Raw genomic sequence first — 20,642 nt, 5'->3', positions numbered from 1 at the left:
TTCCTTCTTTTCCTATTTTCCTTCTTTTTTCTCTTTTCCCTCTTCCCCCTTTTCCTTATTTTCCCCTTTTCCTTCTTCTTTTCCCCTTTTCCTTCTTTTCTCCTTTTCCTTCTGTTTCTCTCTCTTTTCTCTCTTCTCCCTTTTCCTTCTCCCCCCCCTTTTTCTTCTTTTGCCCTTTTCCTTCATCTTTCCTCCTTTCTCTTCTTTTCCCCTTTTCCTTCTTTTCCCCTTTCCATCCTTTCCCCCTTTTCCTTCTTTTCTCCCCCTTCTTTTGCCCTTTTCCTTCCTCTTTCCCTTTCCTTCCCCTTCCCCTTTTCCCTTTCCCCCTGCCCTCCCTCCCCCGACCCCCCCCCGTGCCCGTCCCCCCCCCGCCGAGGGGCGGTTCGGGGCTGGGCTCCCGTTCCGGTGCCGGCCCGGCCCAGCCCCGCCGCAGCGGCACAGCGGGGCGGGCGGGCGCGGTGCTGCTCCGGCCCTCCCGCGCCGACCCCGGGACACCGGCACCCGACACCGGCCCCCTGGGACACCGCGACACCCCGGGACACCGACACCCCGCCACGGCGACACCCCCGGCCAGCGACACCCCGACACCGACATCGGCCGCTACCCACCGCCGGCACCCCCGGACCCGCGGAGCCCCGGAGCGCGGTGAGGAGCCCCGGGGCCGGGGACACTGGGGATGGGGGACACTGCGCTCCCCGAGATGGGGACTTTTCGGGACGGGGACCTCGGGATACGGGACCCTGCGGAATAGGGGATCCCCCTGCTCCCGGGGACGGGGACACTTGGGGATGGGGGACACTGCGCTCCCTGGATGGGGACGCTTGGGGATGGGGGACACTGCGCCCCCGGGATGGGGACGCTTGGGGATGGGGGACACTGCGCTCCCTGGATGGGGACGCTTGGGGATGGGGGACACTGCGCCCCCGGGATGGGGACGCTTGGGGATGGGGGACACCCCTCTCCCCAGGATGGGGACTTTTCAGGACGGAGGGCACCCCATTCTGCAGGATGGGGACTTTTCGGGACAGGGACCCTGGGAATAGGGGATCCCCCCCAGCCCGGGACAGGGACTCTGGGGATACGGGACCCACTTGAGGATGGGGGACACTCTGTCACCGCTGCCACCGCCACGCTGGCCACCAGCACCCAGCGCGGGGACCGCTGGGGTCCTGGGGCACCCCGGGGTGCTCAGCCCCGGGTGCTGGTGGGGGCGGATGGGGACAGGGTGCCCGGGACCTGCTGCTGGGGACACGTCTGTCCCCAGGGTCATGGCACCCCCGGACCAGCTGATGGGGACATGTCCGTCCCCAGGAGTTTGGCACCTCTTGGGGACACATCTGTCCCCAAAGCCACAGCACCCTGTGCCTGGTGATGGGACTCGTATGTCCCTGGCACAGGGCCACGCTGGGAGGACACTGGGCTGGCACTGGAGGCCACCGTGGTCCCTGGGAGCCGTGGGGACCAGGAGATGGGGACCCGCTGTCCTGCATCCCCACATAGGGCCCGATCCTCTCTCCTGCTGTCCCTGTACCCACAGGGGACATCCTGGTGTCCCCCACCCCAGGAGAACCTGTGCCCCACTGTCCCCAGGGAGGGGACAGGGACACAGGGATGGTGCCAAGTGCCACCTCCACCCCAAACTGTCCCCTCTTTGGGGACAGTTTCACCGTGAGAACAGGGGGAGCCGTGGCCCTGGGTGATGGGGCGTCCCGGACGCCTGGGTTCATGGGACGGGGGGCTGGTGGCAGGGTGGCCTGGGGACTCGCGGGCACGATGGTGGGGGAAACTGAGGCAGGGGCTGGGGTCACCTGCTGGGGGCAGTGGCGCATTAGGGACAGGGGCCAAGGGTGGGGTTTGGGGGACCTGGGGATGGGGACAAAGGGTGGACTTTGGGGACAAGGGAGAGGGGACAAGGGCTGGGGTTTGGGGACCTGGGGTTGAGGACAAGGGACTGGGGACTTGGGATCAGAGATTTGGGGGATCACAGATGGGGAACCAGGCTTGTGGTCTGGGGACAAGGGGGACAAAGGACTGGAAATCAAGGTCTTGGGGACAGGGGACCTGAAACTGGGGAGCAGGACCTGGAAATCAGGGACAAAGAACTGGGAACGGGGGACTGGAGGCTGGACCTGTCCCCGCCCCGGTGGCTGCTCAGGACCGGGGGGGTGACACAGCAGAGGCCACGAAGCCACCAGCTGTCACCCCCCCAGCAGCCACTGGTGCAGCGAGCTCGTGCCGTTCTCAGCCCGCAGCTCCCCGGGGCTCCTGCTCTTAATTTCCCCGGCGCAAGCGGAGCTGATTTATGGGGAGGTTTCCACTATTTTTAAGCGTGGCTCAGTTAGGCGCTCGCCCTGGTTTTAATTAGCTCGGCTCTGGCGGGCAGGGCAGCGTTCCCGGGGCACAGGCCTGGCCCTTGTTATCCTTGGAAAACCGGGAGCCGCGCTGCGGCCGCGGTCGGGCCCGGCTTAAAAATAGGAGCGAAAACCACGGCGAAAAGGGAGGGGGACACCCCCCCAAAAAAAAAAAAATAGAAAAGCCACAAAATGGGTGAAGGAGAGGGATGAATTTAAAAAAAAAGAAGAAAAGAAAGGGGCAAAGTGGGGGTGATGGGGGGGGCGCAGGTCAGGACGCCCCGCGGCAGCTGAAAGCCATGAAGGGTATAAAGCAGAGGAAGTCGCGCGGGGAGGGGGCGGCCACAACGTAATTCGATTAAAAGGTCATAAAAGCAGAAGGAGCTGAGATTGGGGGTGGGGGGAGGCAGAGAAACCCCCATGAGGGGGGAGACGGGGCCTTCTCGGCTCCGCGAGGGGAAACTGAGGCACGGGGAGTGGGGAGGGACGCGATGGGCGTCACCGGGGGGGGGGTGTAGCTGGGGGGTGGGTGCTGCCCACCAGTTACCCCATTGCACTGGTTACCTCATTGCACTGGGTACCCCATTGCACCAGTTACCCCATTGCACCAGTTACCCCATTGCACTGGGTGCCCCATTGCACTGGGTGCCCCGTCGCATCAGTTACCCCATCACACCAGTTCCCCCGTTGCACCGGGTGCCCCCCAGCACCCTCACCCCCCTGTCCCTCTCTCTCCCCACAGGCACCATGGCTCCGTGTCCCCGCTGACGCCGCCGTCCCCAGCACCTCGGGGCGCTCCCCCGCGTGTCCCGGGTGCCGCCATGGGTGACTCCTACACGGCCGCCTTCCCCAGCGCCCCGGGGCTGCTGTCACCCTCCGCCAGCCCCCAGGCGTCCCCCGGGCCCTACGGCCCCGACTACGGCCCCTTCGGCCACCCCTTCCCAGCACCCACGGGTGCCCAGGAGGTGCTGGGTGCCCCCGTGGTGGTGGCGGCCAAGGGCCACCCCCCGGGTGACTGCCTGCCGGGGGTCTACCCCTCGCTGGAGATGCCCCATCCCTACGGCTCCTGGTACAAGGGCGGCATCGGGGGGGGGCTGCCGGGGGGGTCGGGGCCGGCGGCGCCCTCCTGGTGGGACGTGCACCCCAACGGGGGGTGGCTGGGGGGCCCGGCGGGTGCCGAGGGGCTGCAGGGCTCTCTGCAGGCTCAGCCCACCCTCAGCCCCCCCCTCCCCACTTACAGCTCGGATTTCAGCGCTCTCAACCCCCCCCCTTACACCAACACCCCCCCGGCGCCCCCCACCCCTAAACCCACCGACACCCCCAAAGGTCCCCGCGGCGGCTCCTTGGGCGGCCGCCCGGCTTGCGATTGTCCCAACTGCCAAGAGCTGGAGCGGCTCGGGGGGGGCGCGGGGGGGTCGCGGCGCAAACCGGTGCACAGCTGCCACATCCCGGGCTGCGGGAAGGTGTACGGGAAGGCGTCGCACCTGAAGGCGCATCTGCGGTGGCACACGGGGGAGCGGCCCTTCGTGTGCAACTGGTTGTTCTGCGGGAAGCGCTTCACCCGCTCGGACGAGCTGGAGCGGCACGTCCGCACCCACACCCGCGAGAAAAAATTCACCTGCCTGCTCTGCAGCAAACGCTTCACCCGCAGCGACCACCTCAGCAAGCACCAGAAGACCCACGCGGAGAACGGGCCCCCCAAAATTAACAACACCCCCCCCGCGCCGGGGAGCGGGGAGCAGGCGGCTCCGCCCGCCTCGCCGCGCCCGCCGCCGGGCTCGCCCGGGAAAGACGCCGGGAGCCCCGAAACCGGGAGTTTGTTGGAGATTTGAGCCTTCGTCTTCCATCCTCATCCTCCTCTCGGGGATATTTATTATGGGGTGATGCCCCCCCACACTCCTCCGCTCCCCAAAACCTCGCGTTGTCCCACCGCCCCCGCCCCAAGGGCTGGTGGCAGCTCCTTGTTAGCAACTGTAATTTATGTCTTAAATTATGGGGGGGTCTCTGAGCGCTCTGGGGGTCGCTGGGAGGGGGGGTCGAGGTCAAACCCCCCCTCTTCTCCCCCCATCTCTTCTTCCCCCCATCTCTTCTCTCCCCCCCATCTTTTCTCCCCCAAAACCCCACCGGCCGCCTCGCCCCCCCGCACAGAGCTCAGGGACAGGGTTTGCCCCCTCTCCTCCCCCCCCCGGCCTCGTTAGCACACCCGGTTCATTAGGTGCTAATGTATCCCCCCCACCTCCTTTTTCAGCTGGCTGCCCCCCTCAAAAAAAAAAGCAATAAAGGGATTGCTAAAGCGTGGGAGCGGAGCTCGTGGTGCTCGCAGGGAAACTGAGGCACGGAGGGGACGCGGCCGCTCTTGGGGTCAGCGTGTCCCCCCTCCTCGGGGGTGGCGGGAGCTGGGTGGGGTTGGGGACCATGTGGCCCTGTCACTTTGTCCCCCACCCCTGTGTCCCTGTGTGTCCATAGCCCCATGGTCCCATATCCTTGTGTCCCCATGTCCCCAGGGCCCTGTTGTCCTGTGTCCCCATAGCCCCAGGGCCCCGGGTCCCTCTTGTTCTGTGTCCCCCATTCCCAGGACCCCATTGTCCCACACCCCTGTGGCCCTGTGTCCCCAGGACCCCACAGCCCCATGTCCCCATATCTCGGTGTCCCCATGTCCCTACATCCCTATGGCCCCATATCCCCAGGACCTTGTGGTCGCACATACGTCCCCATAGTCCCACGTCTCTGTGTCCCCATGGCCCTGTCCCCCCAGGACCCCATAGCCCCGTGTCCCCATGGTTCCACACCCTCTGTCCCCATGTCCCTGTGTCCCCAGACTCAGGTACCACCCCAAGCGACTCTTGGGGACCCAACAGAACTTTTCCACCCACACGTGACAGCAGCGATGACACCAGCTTTGCCTTTCACATGCGTGTCCCCACAACACCGTGTGTCCCCAGTCCCAGGGACATCCCTGCACCGGAACACACACATGCGTGTGCACAGGACCACGCGTGTGCACAGGACCACGAGTGGGCGCAGGACCACGCGTGTGCACAGGACCACGCGTGGGCGCAGGAACGTGTGCGCCCCGTGCCTCAGTTTCCCCACAGCAGCGTCACCGGCGGGGGCCACGTGGCAGCGCTTGTTGGGGCCACGTGTTGCCGAGGACACCCCAATTTTGGGTGCTGCGGGCTGGCAGGGACCCCACCCGTCCTCCCCCAGCACCCCTCCCGGCGCCCTGGGCTCCCGCCAGCCCTTTGATGGCCCAGCCCCGGTTTGGGGCTTTTCTGGGGTTTTTCTGAAAAAAAAACCCAACAAAAAAAGCCACAGCAAAAGGCCAAAAGGAGGTGGAAAGCGGCTCCTGCGCCAGCGTGAAATTGGGTGGGGGGGCGGCTGCTGGCACCCTGTGAGGGGACAGGGACGGCAGCGGGTCCCCGTGCCAACGTGGCGGGTGTCCCCTGAGTGTCCCCCCCCGGCCACGCGTGACAGCCCCGGGCTGAGTCACCGCAGAGCTGGCCAGGACCCAGGTGTCCCCGGGGACGGGGGGACACGCTGCCCCCCCATGCAGGGGGGGAAACTGAGGCACGGGGGTGTCCCCATTCCAGGGCGGGGGTGGAGCCCGGCGCCAGCACACGGAGGGTGACAGAGCCGTCCCCACGGGGGCACCCGGGGGAATTCGGGATGGTGGGTGCCAGCTTTCCCTACAGCCCCCCAACTCCACTCCCCCCAGATACAGATTTGCTCTTTTTGGGTCGTTTTCCCCCCCAAAACGCCGCCGCTCGCCGTGGGTGGGCCGGTGCCAGCGATTCCCCCCCCGAGCCAAACCCCGACCCCGGCGGCCACCGAGGGCTCGACCGCCCGGAGCCTCCCAAACCACGGAGCCCAAACGCAGCCAACGACCCCCCCAAAACACCCCTGTCAGCCCCCCACGCCCCCGCCTTTGGCAGCACCAGCTTTTCCTGCCCCATCAGGGCTTTTTTTTTTGAGGGGGGGTCCAAGGGAAGCCGGGGGACACGCCAGCCCCGCGGTGGCTCTGATGTCGCGATGTCGGCGCCGTCCAAATGGGAGTCTCGGATCAAACCCCGCTCGCTCGGTAACGGGTGAGGAATGCAGGGCCCCCCGCCGCACCCCCCCGCCGCAGCCCCCCCCCCGCCGCAGCCTTTATTGAATATCCTGAAAAAATTAAAATAACTTTTGCGGCCGCTAAGGAAAACACAGAGATAAATACAAAAAAAGCGAGCCGAAAGGGAGAGGGGGGAGGAAGGGAAAGCGAGAGCCCGAAAAGAGGAGTTGGGAGAGATCCAAGGTGGGGGGGAGCAGAGGGGGCGCAGCACCCACTGTCCTGCCTGGGGAGATGCGGGCACCCGTGGGACCCAGGGGTGGGGGGACATGGACACCCATGGGACCCGGCACCCACGGGACCTGAGTATGGGGTGGAGGGACACGGACATCCACGGGACACGCGCACGGGGGGGACACCCACGGAAGTCAGCAACTCCCCCACGGGAGGGTCACGATGTGCCCGGGGCACCCCCAAGTCCGGGGGGTGCGGTGAGCAGGGTGACAGGGCAAGGGGTGCCCGGGGACCCCACGGAGGGGTGCGGGACAGCGCGGGGGGCGCTGCTGAACCCCACGGGAGGGTGTGGGACCCCGCGGGAGTGCTGGACACCGCGGGGGGGTGCAGGACACGGGGGTGCCCGGGGACCCCATGTCGGGGTGCAGAACACGTGGGTGACCCGGAGACCCCATGTGGGGAGTGCAGGACCCCACCGGGGGTGCTGAGACACCGGGGGCGGGGTGCAGGCCCCTTTAAGCTCCACCTGCGCAGCCAGCACCACGTGCCGCTTCCCCGCCCCCGCCAGGGAAGCACCGCCTCCCTTAAAGGGGCAATGTCCCTTATGGTGTCCCCACCAATTTCTCAGCCCTCCCCGTGAACTTTGGGAGCTCCTAATTCACCGCACGGGGTTCTCTGCGAAGGGAAGAACCAGTCGGAGAGTCACGGCGGAGGTAGACCGGGGAAGGGGGGCGCCACCCCCGCTGTGCTGCCCGCGGGGTAGTTGCCCTTTTAAATCCCCCCCACCCGGCGCGGGGCAGCGCGGGAAGGCGGCGTGGGGGCGCGGGCTGGTGAGTGGGGGGTACATGGTGGGGTTGGGGAGGCAGCGGGGGTCGTGCCGAGGTACGGGGGGGCGGTGGGGCTGGGAGGGGCTCGTAGGGACGCGGGGGTGGGGTCGGGGTCTCGGGGTGAACGGGGCTCCCCAGCGTCACCTCTGGCTCGTCCCGGGCGTCACTGGGCGGGGGTTTACCCGGGGTGGGGGTGCGAGGGGTTCCGGAGCGGGGGGGTCGCGTCTCTCAGCCTCTCAACACGTCTGTGCCCGCCCCCCCCGCCAGGAGCTGCGGCGCCATGTGCTCCCTAGCGCTGTTCCCCCCCCCGCCGCCCCCCGGCGACATCACCCTCTACGAGTTCAACAACGCGTTGGTTTGCGGCCGCATCTCGGAGCTCCCGCTGCCCTTCCAGAACCAGGTGAGCCCCCCCGGGCCCAGGGAACCCCCGTCCTGCGGGGGTGTCACCGCCTTGGCCCCCCACCCCGAGGTCACCCTCCAGGTTCCAGTATAAGTTGGGAATGAGCTGTTGGAGCGGTGAGAAGGGATCTGGGGGTCCTGGGGACAGCAGGGTGACCATGAGCCAGCACTGGCCCTTGTGGCCAGGAAGCCAATGGGACCTGGGGGGGGTTAGAAGGGGGTGGTCAGTAGGTCAGAGAGGTTCTCCTGCCCCTCTGTTCTACCCCTGTAAACAGGTTTTAGTTCAGATACTATCAGGATATACTTGGCAAACATATATATGTATAAATACCTAATATACACAGCCATAGCACCCTGAGAATGCCCGATCTCATCTGATCTGGGAAGCTAAGCAGGGTCGGGCCCGGTCAGCACTTGGATGGGAGACCAGCTGGGAATCCCGGGTGCTGTGGGCTGAGCCAGCACTGGGCCCTTGTGGCCAGGAAGCCAATGGGACCTGGGGTGGGTTAGAAGGGGGTGGTCAGTAGGTCAGAGAGGTTCTCCTGCCCCTCTGCTCTGCCCTGGGGAGACCACACCTGGAATCTTGTGTCCAGCTGTGGCCCCTCAGTTCCAGCAGGACAGGGAACTGCTGGAGAGAGTCCAGCGCAGCCACCAAGATGCTGCAGGGAGTGGAGCATCTCCCGTGTGAGGAAAGGCTGAGGGAGCTGGGGCTCTGGAGCTGGACAAGAGGACACTGAGGGGGGACTCATTGCTGGGGATCAATATGGAAAGGGGGAGTGTCAGGAGGTGACATCGGTGACAGGACAAGGGGCAATGGGTGCAAACTGGAACACAGGAGGTTCCACTTAAATATGAAAGAAACTCGTTCGTGGTGAGGGTGGCAGAGCCTGGCCCAGGCTGCCCAGGGGGTTGTGGAGTCTCCTTCTCTGCAGACATTCCAACCCGCCTGGTTCCTGTGGAACCTCAGCTGGGTGTTCCTGCTCCATGGGGGGGTTGCACTGGATGAGCTTTCCAGGGCCCTTCACCCCTGACACTCCGGGATTCTGTGTGTGACAGACTCCCCCCCCCGGGGTGTTTCCCATCCCTTCACCCCATCTTTATGCTCATCACTCTGTGTTTTCTGTGTCCCCCCATGTCACTCTCCACCCCCGCAGGTGGCCGAGCTGCCTGTGCCCACCCTGCCCAGGGAGACCCTCAAGGCTCCCGGCCGCCTGGAGCCCAGCGCCCGCCCGGCCTTCCTGCACCACCGCGAGGCCCTGTGGAAGCGCTGCCTCGGCGCATGGTGGGTGCAGCCCCGAACCTGCCCTGGGGGGGCTGGAAAAGGGGCTGGGGGTGTTGGTGACAGAGGCCAAACCGCGAATCCTGGGGGCAGCTTTGGGACCTTCAAAACGGCGACGCCGAGATCACCTCAGGGCTCAAAGTGGCGGCCCCAGGGCCACCAAAATCACCCCAAAACATGAAATTGTGGCCCCAGGGGCACCAAGATCACCTCAGGGCTCAAAATGGCAGCCCCAGGGGTGGCGGGATCACCTCATGACAACAAAGAGCTTGAGGAGCTGTAGTGAGTTCAGAGAAGGGAACAGAGCTGGGAAAGGAGGAGAAGGTTGGAAGTTTGGGGTGATTTGTTCCCCAAAGGGCTGTTGGGCATTGAACAGGCTGCCCAGGGCAGGGCTGGAGTCGCCATCCCTGGGGGGGTGAACAGACGAGGTTCTTGGGGACACTGGGCTCGGTGTCCCCTCGTGTCACACGAGGGCTGACGGGTGTTTTGCAGGCGGGACGTGGGGCTGCGTGGGCTGCTCGCAGAGGTGGCTGCTGCCGAGGACGAGGGTGAGTCCAGGTGCTGTGGGGACCGGGGTGTCCCTGGTGTCCCGTGTCCCTGGTGTCTGATGTCCCGTGTCCCCCAGGGCCGCAGTGGCTGAACGCGACCTCGCGGTTCCTGCTGGCCCTGTGCCGCTGGCTGTCCTCGCTGCACGGCTCCTTCTTCCCACACCTCTCGGTGAGTCTTTTTGGGGGTTAAACCCTCGCGCTTGGGAAAGCAGGGACAATGTGACACCCGCAGTGACACCCACAGCGCGGGGGGTCTGGTTTGGGTGGGAGGTGGGACCGTCCCACCTACCCAGAGAGGTTCAGTGCCCCCCGGTGGTAGACGTTACCTCCCCAGGCTGTTCCCGCCCAGGGTAGACGTTGCCTCCCAGAGCCCCCAGACCCTCCCAGCTCCCTTGGGCTGGGTGCTGGGTGCTGACCGGGTGCTGGAGCCCTGACGGCAGCCGCCTGCTCTTCTCGGTGCTGGGGAATCACACAGTGAAATGTCCCTCCTGAAGCACTGTGGGTTTCCTTCACCAAAGGGAGGAGAGCGGGCGCTGGGAAGGCAAAAACAGGACCAAAATCGAGGTGGGGGGAGAGGAAAAGGGGGGTTGGGTCCGGGGGGGCCCTCACTGCTCAGCATTGTCTCTTTACCCCGCAGCTCAGCACCGAGGACATGATCGCGACGTTCTCCCAGGCTGTGGATTGGTGAGTCAAACCGCTGTACCGGGGGGGCTGCGCCGCCCTGCCAAACGTCACCGCCGTGTCCCTGTGTCCCCCCAGGGCTGGCTGCACAATCCGCGCCTTCGCCTGGCACCCCCACACCAGCAAGTTCGCCGCGGCTCTTCTGGACGACTCCGTTCGGGTCTATAACTCCAGCAGGTGAGGGCTGGGGGTCTGGGCACCCCCTGCTCCCCGGTTTGCCCCCCAGCGCGGTCCCAGGGCCCCCCCAGCCCCTCACTGCCCCACGGTTCGCTGGGGCTTTGCTGTCCCTGGCACCGTCTGTCCCCAGAGCCTCTTGCTGGCGATGTCCCCAGAAATCTCTGTCTTTCCTTATGCTTCGTATTTTCTTCCCCCCCGCCACGGCTCTGCAGCCCCCAGGACAACCCGGGTGCACAGACCTGGCAGAGCAGCCTCGGGGTGTCCCCAAGTCCCCTTTGTCCATGGTCCCCCTGTTCCCTCCCCGTGTCCCCCCCCCCGAGCTGGGACTTCAAGCCACCAAGTGCTACCTCCCAGCTGCTGGTGTCACCTGGCTGGGGTCTCTGTCCCCAAAGCGATGCAGGTGACAGTGGGACACATCCCCCCCTCCTCCCACTCGAGCTGGAGGGGGAACACCAGGAGGTGGCCACTGGGGACTCTCGATTCCCCGTTGTCCCCTTTGTCACCTGTCCCCCCTCTCTGGCAGCGTCACCGTCCCCTCGCTGAAGCACCGGCTGCAGCGGAACGTGGCGGCCCTGGCCTGGAAGCCGCTCTGCGCCTCCATCCTGGCCGTCGCCTGCCAGAGCTGCGTCCTGCTGTGGCACCTGGACCCCACCTCCCTCTCCACCAGGTGACAACCCGCGTGTGTCCCCGCACGGGGGGACTGGAGCCCCTCGGGGCTCCCACAGGGACCCGACGCTGTTTCTCTGTGTCCGTCCCTGCAGACCCTCGTCCGGCTGCGCCCAGGTGTTGTCCTACCCCGGTCACAGCCCTGTCACCAGCCTGGCCTGGGCTCCCGGGGGGCAGCTGCTGCTCTCGGCGTCCCCGGCCGACACGGCCATGCTGGTGAGTCACAGGGGGGTGGCTCGGGTCCCCATGTCCTCTTTGTCCCTTGTTTGAGTCCCTGTGTCCTCATCCTCCTCCTCGTTCAGCTCCCAGTGTTACCACCCTCCTCCTTGTCCGCTCCTCAGGTCCCTGTGTCTTTGTCCTGCTCATTTAGCTCCAGTGTCCTCATCATTCTCCTTGTCTCTGTCTCCAATTTCCTGCTTGTTCAGGTCCCAGTGTCACTTGTCCCCTCCTTGGGTCTCCGTGTCCCCATTCTACTCCTTATCCCCTCCTCGGGTTCCCATGTCCCCATCGTCCCCTTGTCCCCTCCTGCAGGTGTGGGACGTCTCCACCGAAAGCTGCGTCCAGCTGCCGTGGGTCGGGGGTGGTGGCGTCACCTACTTGTCCTGGTCACCAGATGGCAGCAAGGTCCTGGCGGCCACCCCCTCGGCCGTGTTCAGGTCAGCTCCCCCCTCCCACGTATTTGATTTCAGCCCTTATTCATTTTACTTATTTTGTTTTATTCATTTTGTTTCATTCATTCTGTTTTACTTATTTAAAATTGAATTTTGTTTAGTTACTTTATTAATTTTTATTTATTCCAAAACCAAGCAGAGCTGGGTTCTTTGCACCTGATAGGGGGGGATAAAACAGGGTCCAACATCACCCAGGAATTTCTCAGGCTCCGTTTCTTTTCCAGAGTGTGGGAGGCTCAGACGTGGACGTGCGAGCGCTGGCCCACGATCACGGGACGCTGCCAGGTCAGACGGGGGTGGCATTTCTGACCCCGGGTGGCGGGTAGACGGAGCCTCCCCCGGGTGGCGGGTAGATGGAGCCTCCCCCGGGTGGGGGGTAGATGGAGCCTCCCCCGGGTGGGGGGTAGATGGAGCCTCCCCCGGGTGGGGGGTAGATGGAGCCTCCCCCGGGTGGGGGGTAGATGGAGCCTCCCCCGGGGCCCGGGTAGACGGAGCCTCCCCCGGGGCCCGGGTAGACGGAGCCTCCCCCGGGGCCCGGGTAGACGGAGCCTCCCCCGGGGCCCGGGTAGACGGAGCCTCCCCCGGGGCCCGGGTAGACGGAGCCTCCCCCGGGGCCCGGGTAGACGGAGCCTCCCCCGGGGCCCGGGTAGACGGAGCCTCCCCCGGGGCCCGGGTAGACAGAGCCTCCCCCGGGGCCCGGGTAGACGGAGCCTCCCGGTGTTGTTGCCTCCCAGTGTAGATATTGCTTTCTAGAGCCCCTGAACCCTCCTGGGCCCCCTGGGGTGGGTGCTGGGCGCTGACAGGGCCCTGTGTCCCGCAGACAGGGTGCTGGAGCCCCGACGGCAGCCGCCTGCTCTTCTCAGTGCTGGGGGAGTCTGTCATCTACTCCCTGTCCTTCTCGGAGCCCCGTGGTGAGTTTGTTCCCCCCACCCATTTTCTTTGCTTTTTGGTTGTGGCCCAATGGGATTTTCTCTTCTCGGCCGCGTTCGCAGCAAAGAGTCTCCGTGGGGTTGGGTTTTTCCTCCTTGCGTCACTTCTTGCTCCCAGTTCTGATCTTACAGGCCCAAAAAACCCCCTTTAAATGCTCAGGTGGGTTTTTTTTCTGTGGAGGCGGCTGGTGCTGCTGTTTGCAACCTCCCCATCCCCTACCCAGGAGCGTTGTCCCTAAATCAGGGTTTTTCACCCCGGTGTGTGTGCAAACGAGCCCATTTTACACACAGACGTGAAACATTGACTTTGTTAGAGTTGTACAGGTCTGGATGCCGGATCAAACCAGCAGCCCAGTCTCAATCATTTATATAAAATCTTATTATATACACACCCTCAGGACAGGCCTGTAGGACTAATTAGTTACAATATTTGCATACAAGGTAAATTAAATAGGGGTTTTCTCCTAATGACCTTCAACGAGGAGCTGTATTTTGATATTAAAACAATATTCTAATGAACAAAAGTGGCTTTAGGTTAAGCACATCCGCAAAATTTAGCACTAATCACTCAATAATCAACTGTCTGTGGTTCAGTTCTCAATTGCGGGGTAGGTTTTGTTGTACAATTAGGTATCTCATTTATTATTCATCTAGTATTAATTTTCTCATAGGCCTTAGTGTCGGGTCCTTCGTGCTGTTGGTACCGGGATGTAACGGGGGCTTTTTGTTCCAGGGGAGATGCAGGGGCAGGTGGGAGGCTCCAAAACAGCCTCTGTGGTGGCAGATCTGTCCGAAACCACCTTCGAGACGCCGTGCGGGGAGGAGAGGTGGGTCTGGTGACAGCGGGGGGGCCGTGGCCGCGTCCCCCCCTCGGCGGGACACGGGGGGATCTCGGTGCCGCCTGTGCCCGTTTCCAGGATCGGAGGAGAAATCCACTCCATGGCGTGGGATCCCACTGGGGAGAGATTAGCGGTGATCGTCAGAGGTGAGAGCCGCCCCCCGTGATTTGCCCCAAATCCCCCTTTCTGTGGGGAAAACAGCACAACCCCCCCACCTCGGCCAAACCCGAGAGCTCGGAGCTCGATTTAAATCCCCAAAAGGGCTTTAAAAGCCGCATCCGGGACCCCGCGCCCCTCAGGGCACCGCTGTCGTGTCCCACCCCCCAAACCCGCCCCGTGTCCCCTGTCCCTGGGCCAAGGGGCATCGCGGTGGCTCCTCCGTCCCCCCAGGGCAGCGCGACGCTCCCGGCAGCCAGACGGTCATCGCCGTGTTCCGCACCCGCAACAGCCCCGTGTTCGAGCTCCTGCCCTGGTACGTCCGTTCGCTTCGGGTTGATTTTGGGGTGATTTTGGGGGGTTTCAGGCCAGCGATCCCCTGGGGCGCGGTGGCGAAGACGCTGCCACCCTGCGCTCCCACTTTGGCCGTTTTACCCCCAAAACCAGTTGCGTTTTGTCTTATCCATCACCCGCCTGGAAGCGCTTTGCTCTACGCCGCCCTCGCCCGGCGCGTCCCCAAACGTCCTCGTGTCACCGCGAGCGCCGCGGAAACGCCGCGTTTTGCCGTGACCGCGCTCTGTCCTCTCCCGGCAGCGGGTTCCTGCGCGGCGAGCGCGACGCGCAGCCCCAGCTCGTGGCCTTCCAGCCGTGCTTCGGGAAGGGCGCCCTCCTGACCGTGGTGAGACCCCAACCGGGCTGACGGCGCTTTATGGGGTCCCGGGCGCAAAATGGGGGGGGGGTGTCCCCATGGGGAGGGGAGGGGGAGGAAAGTGTCCGCGGTGAGAGGACGGGGAGGACAAGACGGTGACACTTGGACTCTTGTCCTTTGCTGTGTCCTCACCTGCTTCCTCATGTCGTCCTCTTCCTCCTGATGTCGTCGTCGTCCTCGTCGTCCTCTTCCTCCTGATGTCGTCGTCGTCCTCGTCGTCCTCTTCCTCCTGATGTCGTCGTCGTCCTCGTCGTCCTCTTCCTCCTGATGTCATCCTCTTCCTCCTGATGTCATCCTCTTCCTCCTGATGTCATCCTCTTCCTCCTGATGTCATCCTCTTCCTCCTGATGTCATCCTCCTCCTCTTCCTCTTCCTCCTGATGTCATCCTCTTCCTCCTGATGTCATCATCCTCCTCCTCCTTTTCCTCCTGATGTCGTCCTCCTCCTGGCGTCATCCTCTTTTCTTCCTCCTCTTCCTCCTCACGTCGTGGCTCTTTCCTCCTCCTCGTCCCGCAGTGCTGGTCCACAGGGAAGATCAGCCACGTCCCCTTCTTCTTCGTCAGCGGCCGCGTCCCCCGCGCCAGCCCCGTCCGCAGCCCCGCGCTGCCCGCGGCCGCCGGGCGGGAGCAGCCGCTCTTCTCGGAGCTCTGACCCCACCGCCACCTTCCTCTTCATCCTCCTCCTCCCGGGACACGTGCGGCCTCAGGCGGCTCCGGCACCTCCGGGGGGGTCGCTGGGTGGATTAAATCTGGGTCTCTTTCTCTTTGCGTGTCGCTCGTTGCTGGTCGGGGCTGGAGAAGAGGAGCTGAGAGGGACCTTAGTGATGGGATAAATGGATAGAACGGGAGGAAACCGCCTCAAGTTGCGCCAGGGGAGGCTGAGGGGGGAAATTTGGGGTGATTTCTGCCCCAAAGGGCGTTGAACAGGCTGCCCAGGGCAGGGCTGGAGTCACCGTCCCTGGGGGGGAACAGACGAGGGTCTGGGGGCGTTTTGGTGCCGGCGTTGGGTGAACGGTTTCCTCGACCTTTAGTCTTTTCCATCCAAAATAATTATGTGATAAACACTCTGGGACCATAAACCCCAAAACTCATCCCGGGAGCCGATGGCCCCCCAGCCCAGAGCAGGATTAACGCTGAGGCTGCGGGTTAAAGCCCAGGATTACACGTTTAATCCTGGGATTACGCTGCCATCGCTCCTAAAGCACAGAGATGATGGGGGGGGGGGGCATCAACCCCCCAGCTCTGCAACCATCCCCAAGACCTCCCTAAAATCCCCCCAAAAAAAGGCACAACCCCCCCCCTCCCCGGGCATGGGAACCCCCCCATGGGGACACCCGGTGCCAACAAGGGGGTACGAACCCATTTCCAGGCGCTGAGGTGGGTCTGGGGGGGTTCACCCCCCTGGGGCTCCTCAGAGGACGGTGCTGAGCGTCTCATCTTCCACCCCCTCCTCCTCGTCCTGGGCGGGGGGGGCCGGGCAGGGCAGCGCCCGCAGGTACCGGAGGTGCAGCCGGGTCCGCGCGCGGCTCCTCCGCACCGCCCGGCCCACGCACAGCAGCACGGCCACCAGCCACCCCCCCACGGCCACCAGCCCCCCCACGTCCGGCGCCCGCCCGGGCCCCCCCGGCGCCGCGGTGCCGTTACCGCTGGGGGGCAGCGGCGGGGGGGGGCAGCCGGGGGGTCCCCAGCGCGTCCCCATCGCCCGCTGACCGGGAGCAACGCGGGGGGCTCGGTGTCCCCCCCCCGCCTTGTGGTGACAGATGGCGGGTTGGGGGGGGGCGGGCAGGACGCCTGGGTCCCCTCCCCAGTTCCCAGGGGGTGTGGGGGGTGATGCTTGTGCCCCAATTTGCAGCCCTTTCAATGTAGCTACGCACAGCCCTGTCCCCCCCATCACCCCCCGACCCCCCCCCGCCCCATTACCCGAGCAGGGAGCGCACTGGGAGCAGACTGGTTTTTACTGGGAACGCAGCAGCGGCTGCGCGTCAGGAATTGGGACAATCTCCAGGGAAACGGGTCCCGAAAGTCTCTTTCTTTGGGCTGACTGGGGTGGCACCAGCTCAACACGGGGACTGGGACCAGGGACCCCCCAGCCGCACAGACGGCGCTGTCCCCATGTCCCACTGTTCCTGTGCTGCGTGGGGACATTCTCAGCCACCCCAAGGTCCCTTTTGGGGTGATGCTGACGGGGGGGGTCACCCACTCTGCGCGCCCCCCCCGTCCCGCAGCGCCAGCGTCCTCCGCGCCATCTCCAGCGCCCCCTCCCGCGTGCGGTTCCCTCCGGTGAAGCCGCTGGCGTGGACGAAGACGCAGCCGGGGACGCCGGCGACGAGGGACAGCGGCTCGTCCCGCAGCCCGCGCCACGGCTCGGGGAGCGGGAGCCTGCGGGGGGGGGCGGGAGGTGACAAACGGCCCCGGGGGGTGTCACCGAGGGGAGGGGGCGCGGCGGGGGGCTCACCGGCTCTGGAAGGTGTGTGGCCCCGCGGGGACGCTCTGCAGCCGCCACTGCCCCGCGCCGTCGGGGTAAAGCACCAGCTGCAGGGGGGCGGGCAGCGCCAGCTCCTGCTCCAGGCGGAAAACGTGCTCCTTCCAGGGACAGCCCCCCCCCGGCAGCTCCAGCACCGCCCCGCTGGCGTCCACCTGGGGGGGACACGGGGGGACGTGGGGGCGCTGCCCCGGTGCCGCCCGCGGCTTCGGTTTCCCGCTCCCTGCCTCGGTTTCCCCTCCGCACCCATGGGCGTCTGGTGCAGGGGGCTGCGGGGGGTGGGGAAATGAGTTGGGGGGGGGGTTGGGGGGCACAAGGTGGGGGCACGGCCATATGTAAGGCTGTAGGGGCACAGGAGGGGGGCACAGCCATATATAATACAGGGGTACAGGGGTGTACACAGCCATATATAAGGATACAGGGGCACAGGAGGGGGGGCACGACCATATTTAAGGATATAGGGGCAAAGGATGAGGGCACAGCCATACATGAGTATATAGGGGTATGGGGGGTGTACAGCCATATATAAGGATATGGGGCACATGATGTGGGGCCCAGCCACATATAGGGGCACAGGAAGGGGGGCATGGCCATACGTGAGTATATAGGGGTACAGGGCGGGTACACAGCCATATATAAGGATATAGGGGCACAGGATGTGGGGCACAGGAGGGGGGGCATGGCCATACACGAGTGTATAGGGATACAGGGGGGTGCCAGCCATACGTGAGGCTATAGGAACACAGCGGGGCTGCACAGCCATACGGAACAACAGGACCCAGGCTCCCCACACCCCCCAGCCCCCCAAGACCCCCCCGTTGGGTACCTGGAAGCGTTTCCGCACGGCGTCCTCGACCAGCGCGCGCGCCGGCAGCCACGCGCCGTGGTAATAATCCAGCCGCGCCAGGAACTCGCTCCCCACCAGCTCCGTCGCCCGTTTAAAGGCCGCCTGGGGACAGGGGACGCTCAGCGCTGTCCCCGCGCGGGGCTGCGCGTCCCCCCGCAGCCCGTTTTGCTGCCGCCCACCTCGGGGTCCGGCCGGGGGTCGTTCCAGCGGGGGTTGAGGCGGGCGACGCGGGCGCTGAGCGTGGTGGTGACGGCGTAGCGGGGCTCGCCCTCCGCCTGCGCGATCCCGTTGTCCACCGCGTCGATCTCCTCCACGAAGTCCTCGTACAGCTGGGGACGGAGGGGACTCGGTGGGGGACACCGTGGGGGACTCAGTGGGGGACATGGGGGGGGTCCACGCGGGAACAAGCTGGTCCCCAATTTTATGGGGTCTCTGGTGGGGTGACACCTCGCCAAGGGGACACCCCAGGGAAAGGTGTGCGGAGATTGAGCCCCCCAGGGGACCCTGAGAGGGACAGGGGACCCAAAGGTGGCCCTTGGGGACACCAAGGGGACTGCAGACCTAAGGGTGGTCCCTGGGTGGGAACGGGGACCCCCAAAGGGTGGCCCCTGGGGACCCGAACAGTGGCCCCTGGGTGGGAACAGGGACCCCCAAGGGGGACAGGGGACCCAAAGGGTGGCCCCTGGGGACCCCAAGGGGACTGGGGACATAAGGGTGGCTCCTACGTGCATCTGGGGATCCCAAGGAGGGACTGGGGACAAGAACAGTGTCACCTGGGTAGGACCAGGGACCCCCAAGAAGGACGGGGGACCCAAAGGGTGGCCCCCGGGGACCCCATTGGGGAACGTGGGACCCCAAGAGCTGCCTGTGGGTAACCCCGAAGGGGGACGGGGCACCTAAGGGTGTCCCCAACGAGGACGCCAGGACTCAAGGGCGGTGACACCGTGCGGTTAGAGCCCCCCAGCCCCCCTCCCCGGTACCTTATCGTAAAGCGCCGTCACCACGGGCCCGTCCTCCGGCTGCCCCAGGAGCCCCGCCAGGATCTGCGAGCCAAAGTGACAATAAACCAGCCCGGCGCTGCTCAGCTTCGTGGTCCAGGGCTTGTCGGGCCGGAGGCTCCGCATGGACTCGCTGAAGGACCTGGGGGGGCCGTGGGGTCACCCCAAGGGCCCCCGGCAGCGGGGGACCCCGCGCTGGGCGGGGGGGTCTCACCTCTGGTGGTGGTCGTAGCGGTGCCGCTTGGGGTCGTACTCGCCCCCCACGTCCACCACGACGTCGCACTGGGCCAGCAGCTGCGGGTCCCGCGTGCGCAGAACCTGCGCGGCCTGCGGGGGGGAGGGGGGGCCCCACGCGTGAGGGGGGAAGGGGAACCCCCTGGGCGTCTTGCCGGGGGGGGGAGGGGGGAAGGGGGGACCCCCTGGGCGTCCTGCGGGGGGGGGAGGGGGGAAGGGGGGACCCCGCTGGGCGTCCTGCCGGGGGGGGAGGGGGGAAGGGGGACCCCCTGGGCGTCCTGCGGGGGGGGGAGGGGGGAAGGGGGAACCCCCTGGGCGTCCTGCCGGGGGGGGAGGGGGGAAGGGGGACCCCCTGGGCGTCCTGCGGGGGGGGGAGGGGGGAAGGGGGGACCCCGCTGGGCGTCCTGCCGGGGGGGGAGGGGGGAAGGGGGACCCCCTGGGCGTCCTGCGGGGGGGGGAGGGGGGAAGGGGGGACCCCGCTGGGCGTCCTGCCGGGGGGGGGAGGGGGGAGCCCCACGCGTGAGGGGGAAGGGGGGACCCCGCTGGGCGTCCTGCCGGGGGGGGGAGGGGGGAAGGGGGGACCCCCCTGGGCGTCCTGCGGGGGGGGAGGGGGGAAGGGGGGACCCCCCTGGGCGCTGCTCCCGGGCCCCAAGGAGGGACTGAGAGCGTAAGGGTGACCCCGGGTGGGATGGGGGCCCCAAAAGGGACCTCAGGGCGACCCCTGGGACCCCCAGGTGGGACTGGGGAATGAGGGCGGCCCTGGGTGCAACTGGGGACACCCGAGAGGAACGAGGGACCCAAAGGGCGGCCCCGGGTGGGCACAGGGACCCCGGAGGTGACCGGGAGCCCGAGGCCGGTCCCTGGGGGGGAGCGGTGACCCCGAGGAGCGGCCGGGGGGACCAGGGACCCCCAGGAGCGGCCCCAGGTGCCACCGGGGACCCCGAGAGCCGCCCCCGGGCGGCGGGGAGGCCCGAGGGGGACGGGGCACCCGAGGGCACCCGGGGAGGGGCCCTGGAACGAGCCGCCCGGCTGCAGGGGAGGCCGAGCAGGCCGCAAGCCCCGTCCCGTCCCGTCCCGTCCCGCCGCGCGGGCCGTACCCGGTAGCGGGGCAGGAGGCGCAGCAGGGAACACGCCAGCACCTCGTCGCAGTGGAAGGTGCCGTCGTGGGTGCCGATGCGGGGGGGGCGCTCGGGCCCGGGCCCGGTCCCGGGGCTCCCGGCGGCGGCCATGAGGCGACCGGCGCGCGCGGCGACGCGCATGGCACGGCGCATGCGTGGCCACGCCCCACTCGACAGTGCGCGTCGCACCGCGCGCGCGTGGCCACGCCCCATGGCAAATCGTTCCCGCCCGCCTTCGGCCTGCGCGTGCGCCAGCCACGCCCGACCCCCTCCCTGCCCTGCTGCGCGTGCGTCAGCCACGCCCCGTTGCCATGACACCGCCCCGCCCCTTCGCCAGCCCCGCCCGGTCCACGCCCTTCTGTCTCGCGCATGCGTCGGTTCGACCCCGTCCCCGCCCCTCCGTTGCGCGCGCGCGCTGGGGGCGGGGCCTCGCGAGGGGGTGTGGCCGAAGTG

General features: G+C 66.2%; 3 protein-coding genes across 5 annotated transcripts; 2 read left to right on the top strand and 1 right to left on the bottom strand.

Annotated features, from left to right (window-relative positions):
* The first annotated feature begins 382 nt into the window (after positions 1–382).
* On the top strand, positions 383–4,635 carry SP7 (Sp7 transcription factor). Its single transcript, XM_082076552.1, has 2 exons — positions 383–645; positions 3,094–4,635. The coding sequence occupies exon 2, from the start codon at positions 3,173–3,175 to the stop codon at positions 4,181–4,183; it is 1,011 nt and encodes a 336-aa protein (XP_081932678.1). The 5' UTR covers positions 383–645; positions 3,094–3,172; the 3' UTR covers positions 4,184–4,635.
* Positions 4,636–7,338: 2,703 nt separating this feature from the next.
* Positions 7,339–15,274, top strand: AAAS (aladin WD repeat nucleoporin). Of its 2 annotated transcripts, none has more exons than XM_082076548.1 (17): positions 7,339–7,460; positions 7,725–7,857; positions 9,011–9,138; positions 9,628–9,683; positions 9,761–9,852; positions 10,321–10,367; positions 10,443–10,541; positions 11,065–11,208; positions 11,303–11,423; positions 11,739–11,863; positions 12,103–12,163; positions 12,699–12,789; positions 13,541–13,634; positions 13,725–13,792; positions 14,037–14,118; positions 14,397–14,481; positions 15,028–15,274. In XM_082076548.1, the coding sequence occupies exons 2-17, from the start codon at positions 7,738–7,740 to the stop codon at positions 15,160–15,162; spliced, it is 1,548 nt and encodes a 515-aa protein (XP_081932674.1). In that variant the 5' UTR covers positions 7,339–7,460; positions 7,725–7,737; the 3' UTR covers positions 15,163–15,274. The 2 variants fall into 2 exon arrangements, with proteins under 2 accessions (XP_081932674.1, XP_081932673.1); XM_082076547.1 differs by lacking the exon at positions 7,339–7,460 and adding an exon at positions 7,464–7,512.
* A 1,172-nt stretch (positions 15,275–16,446) lies between these two features.
* MYG1 (MYG1 exonuclease) lies at positions 16,447–20,346 on the bottom strand. Of its 2 annotated transcripts, none has more exons than XM_082076549.1 (7): positions 20,169–20,346; positions 19,052–19,164; positions 18,820–18,979; positions 18,019–18,168; positions 17,819–17,941; positions 16,966–17,147; positions 16,447–16,889 (listed from the first exon to the last, which is right to left on the bottom strand). In XM_082076549.1, exons 1-7 carry the CDS (start codon positions 20,340–20,342, stop codon positions 16,703–16,705), a joined length of 1,089 nt encoding a protein of 362 aa, XP_081932675.1. In that variant the 5' UTR covers positions 20,343–20,346; the 3' UTR covers positions 16,447–16,702. The 2 variants fall into 2 exon arrangements, with proteins under 2 accessions (XP_081932675.1, XP_081932676.1); XM_082076550.1 differs by having other exon boundaries at positions 20,211–20,346.
* Positions 20,347–20,642: the final 296 nt, after the last annotated feature.

This window comes from Streptopelia decaocto (assembly GCF_964273445.1).
Source record: "Streptopelia decaocto genome assembly, contig: HAP1_SCAFFOLD_369, whole genome shotgun sequence".
NCBI classification, from domain to species: Eukaryota; Metazoa; Chordata; class Aves; order Columbiformes; family Columbidae; genus Streptopelia; species Streptopelia decaocto.
This window is presented reverse-complemented; position numbering and strand designations above follow the sequence as displayed.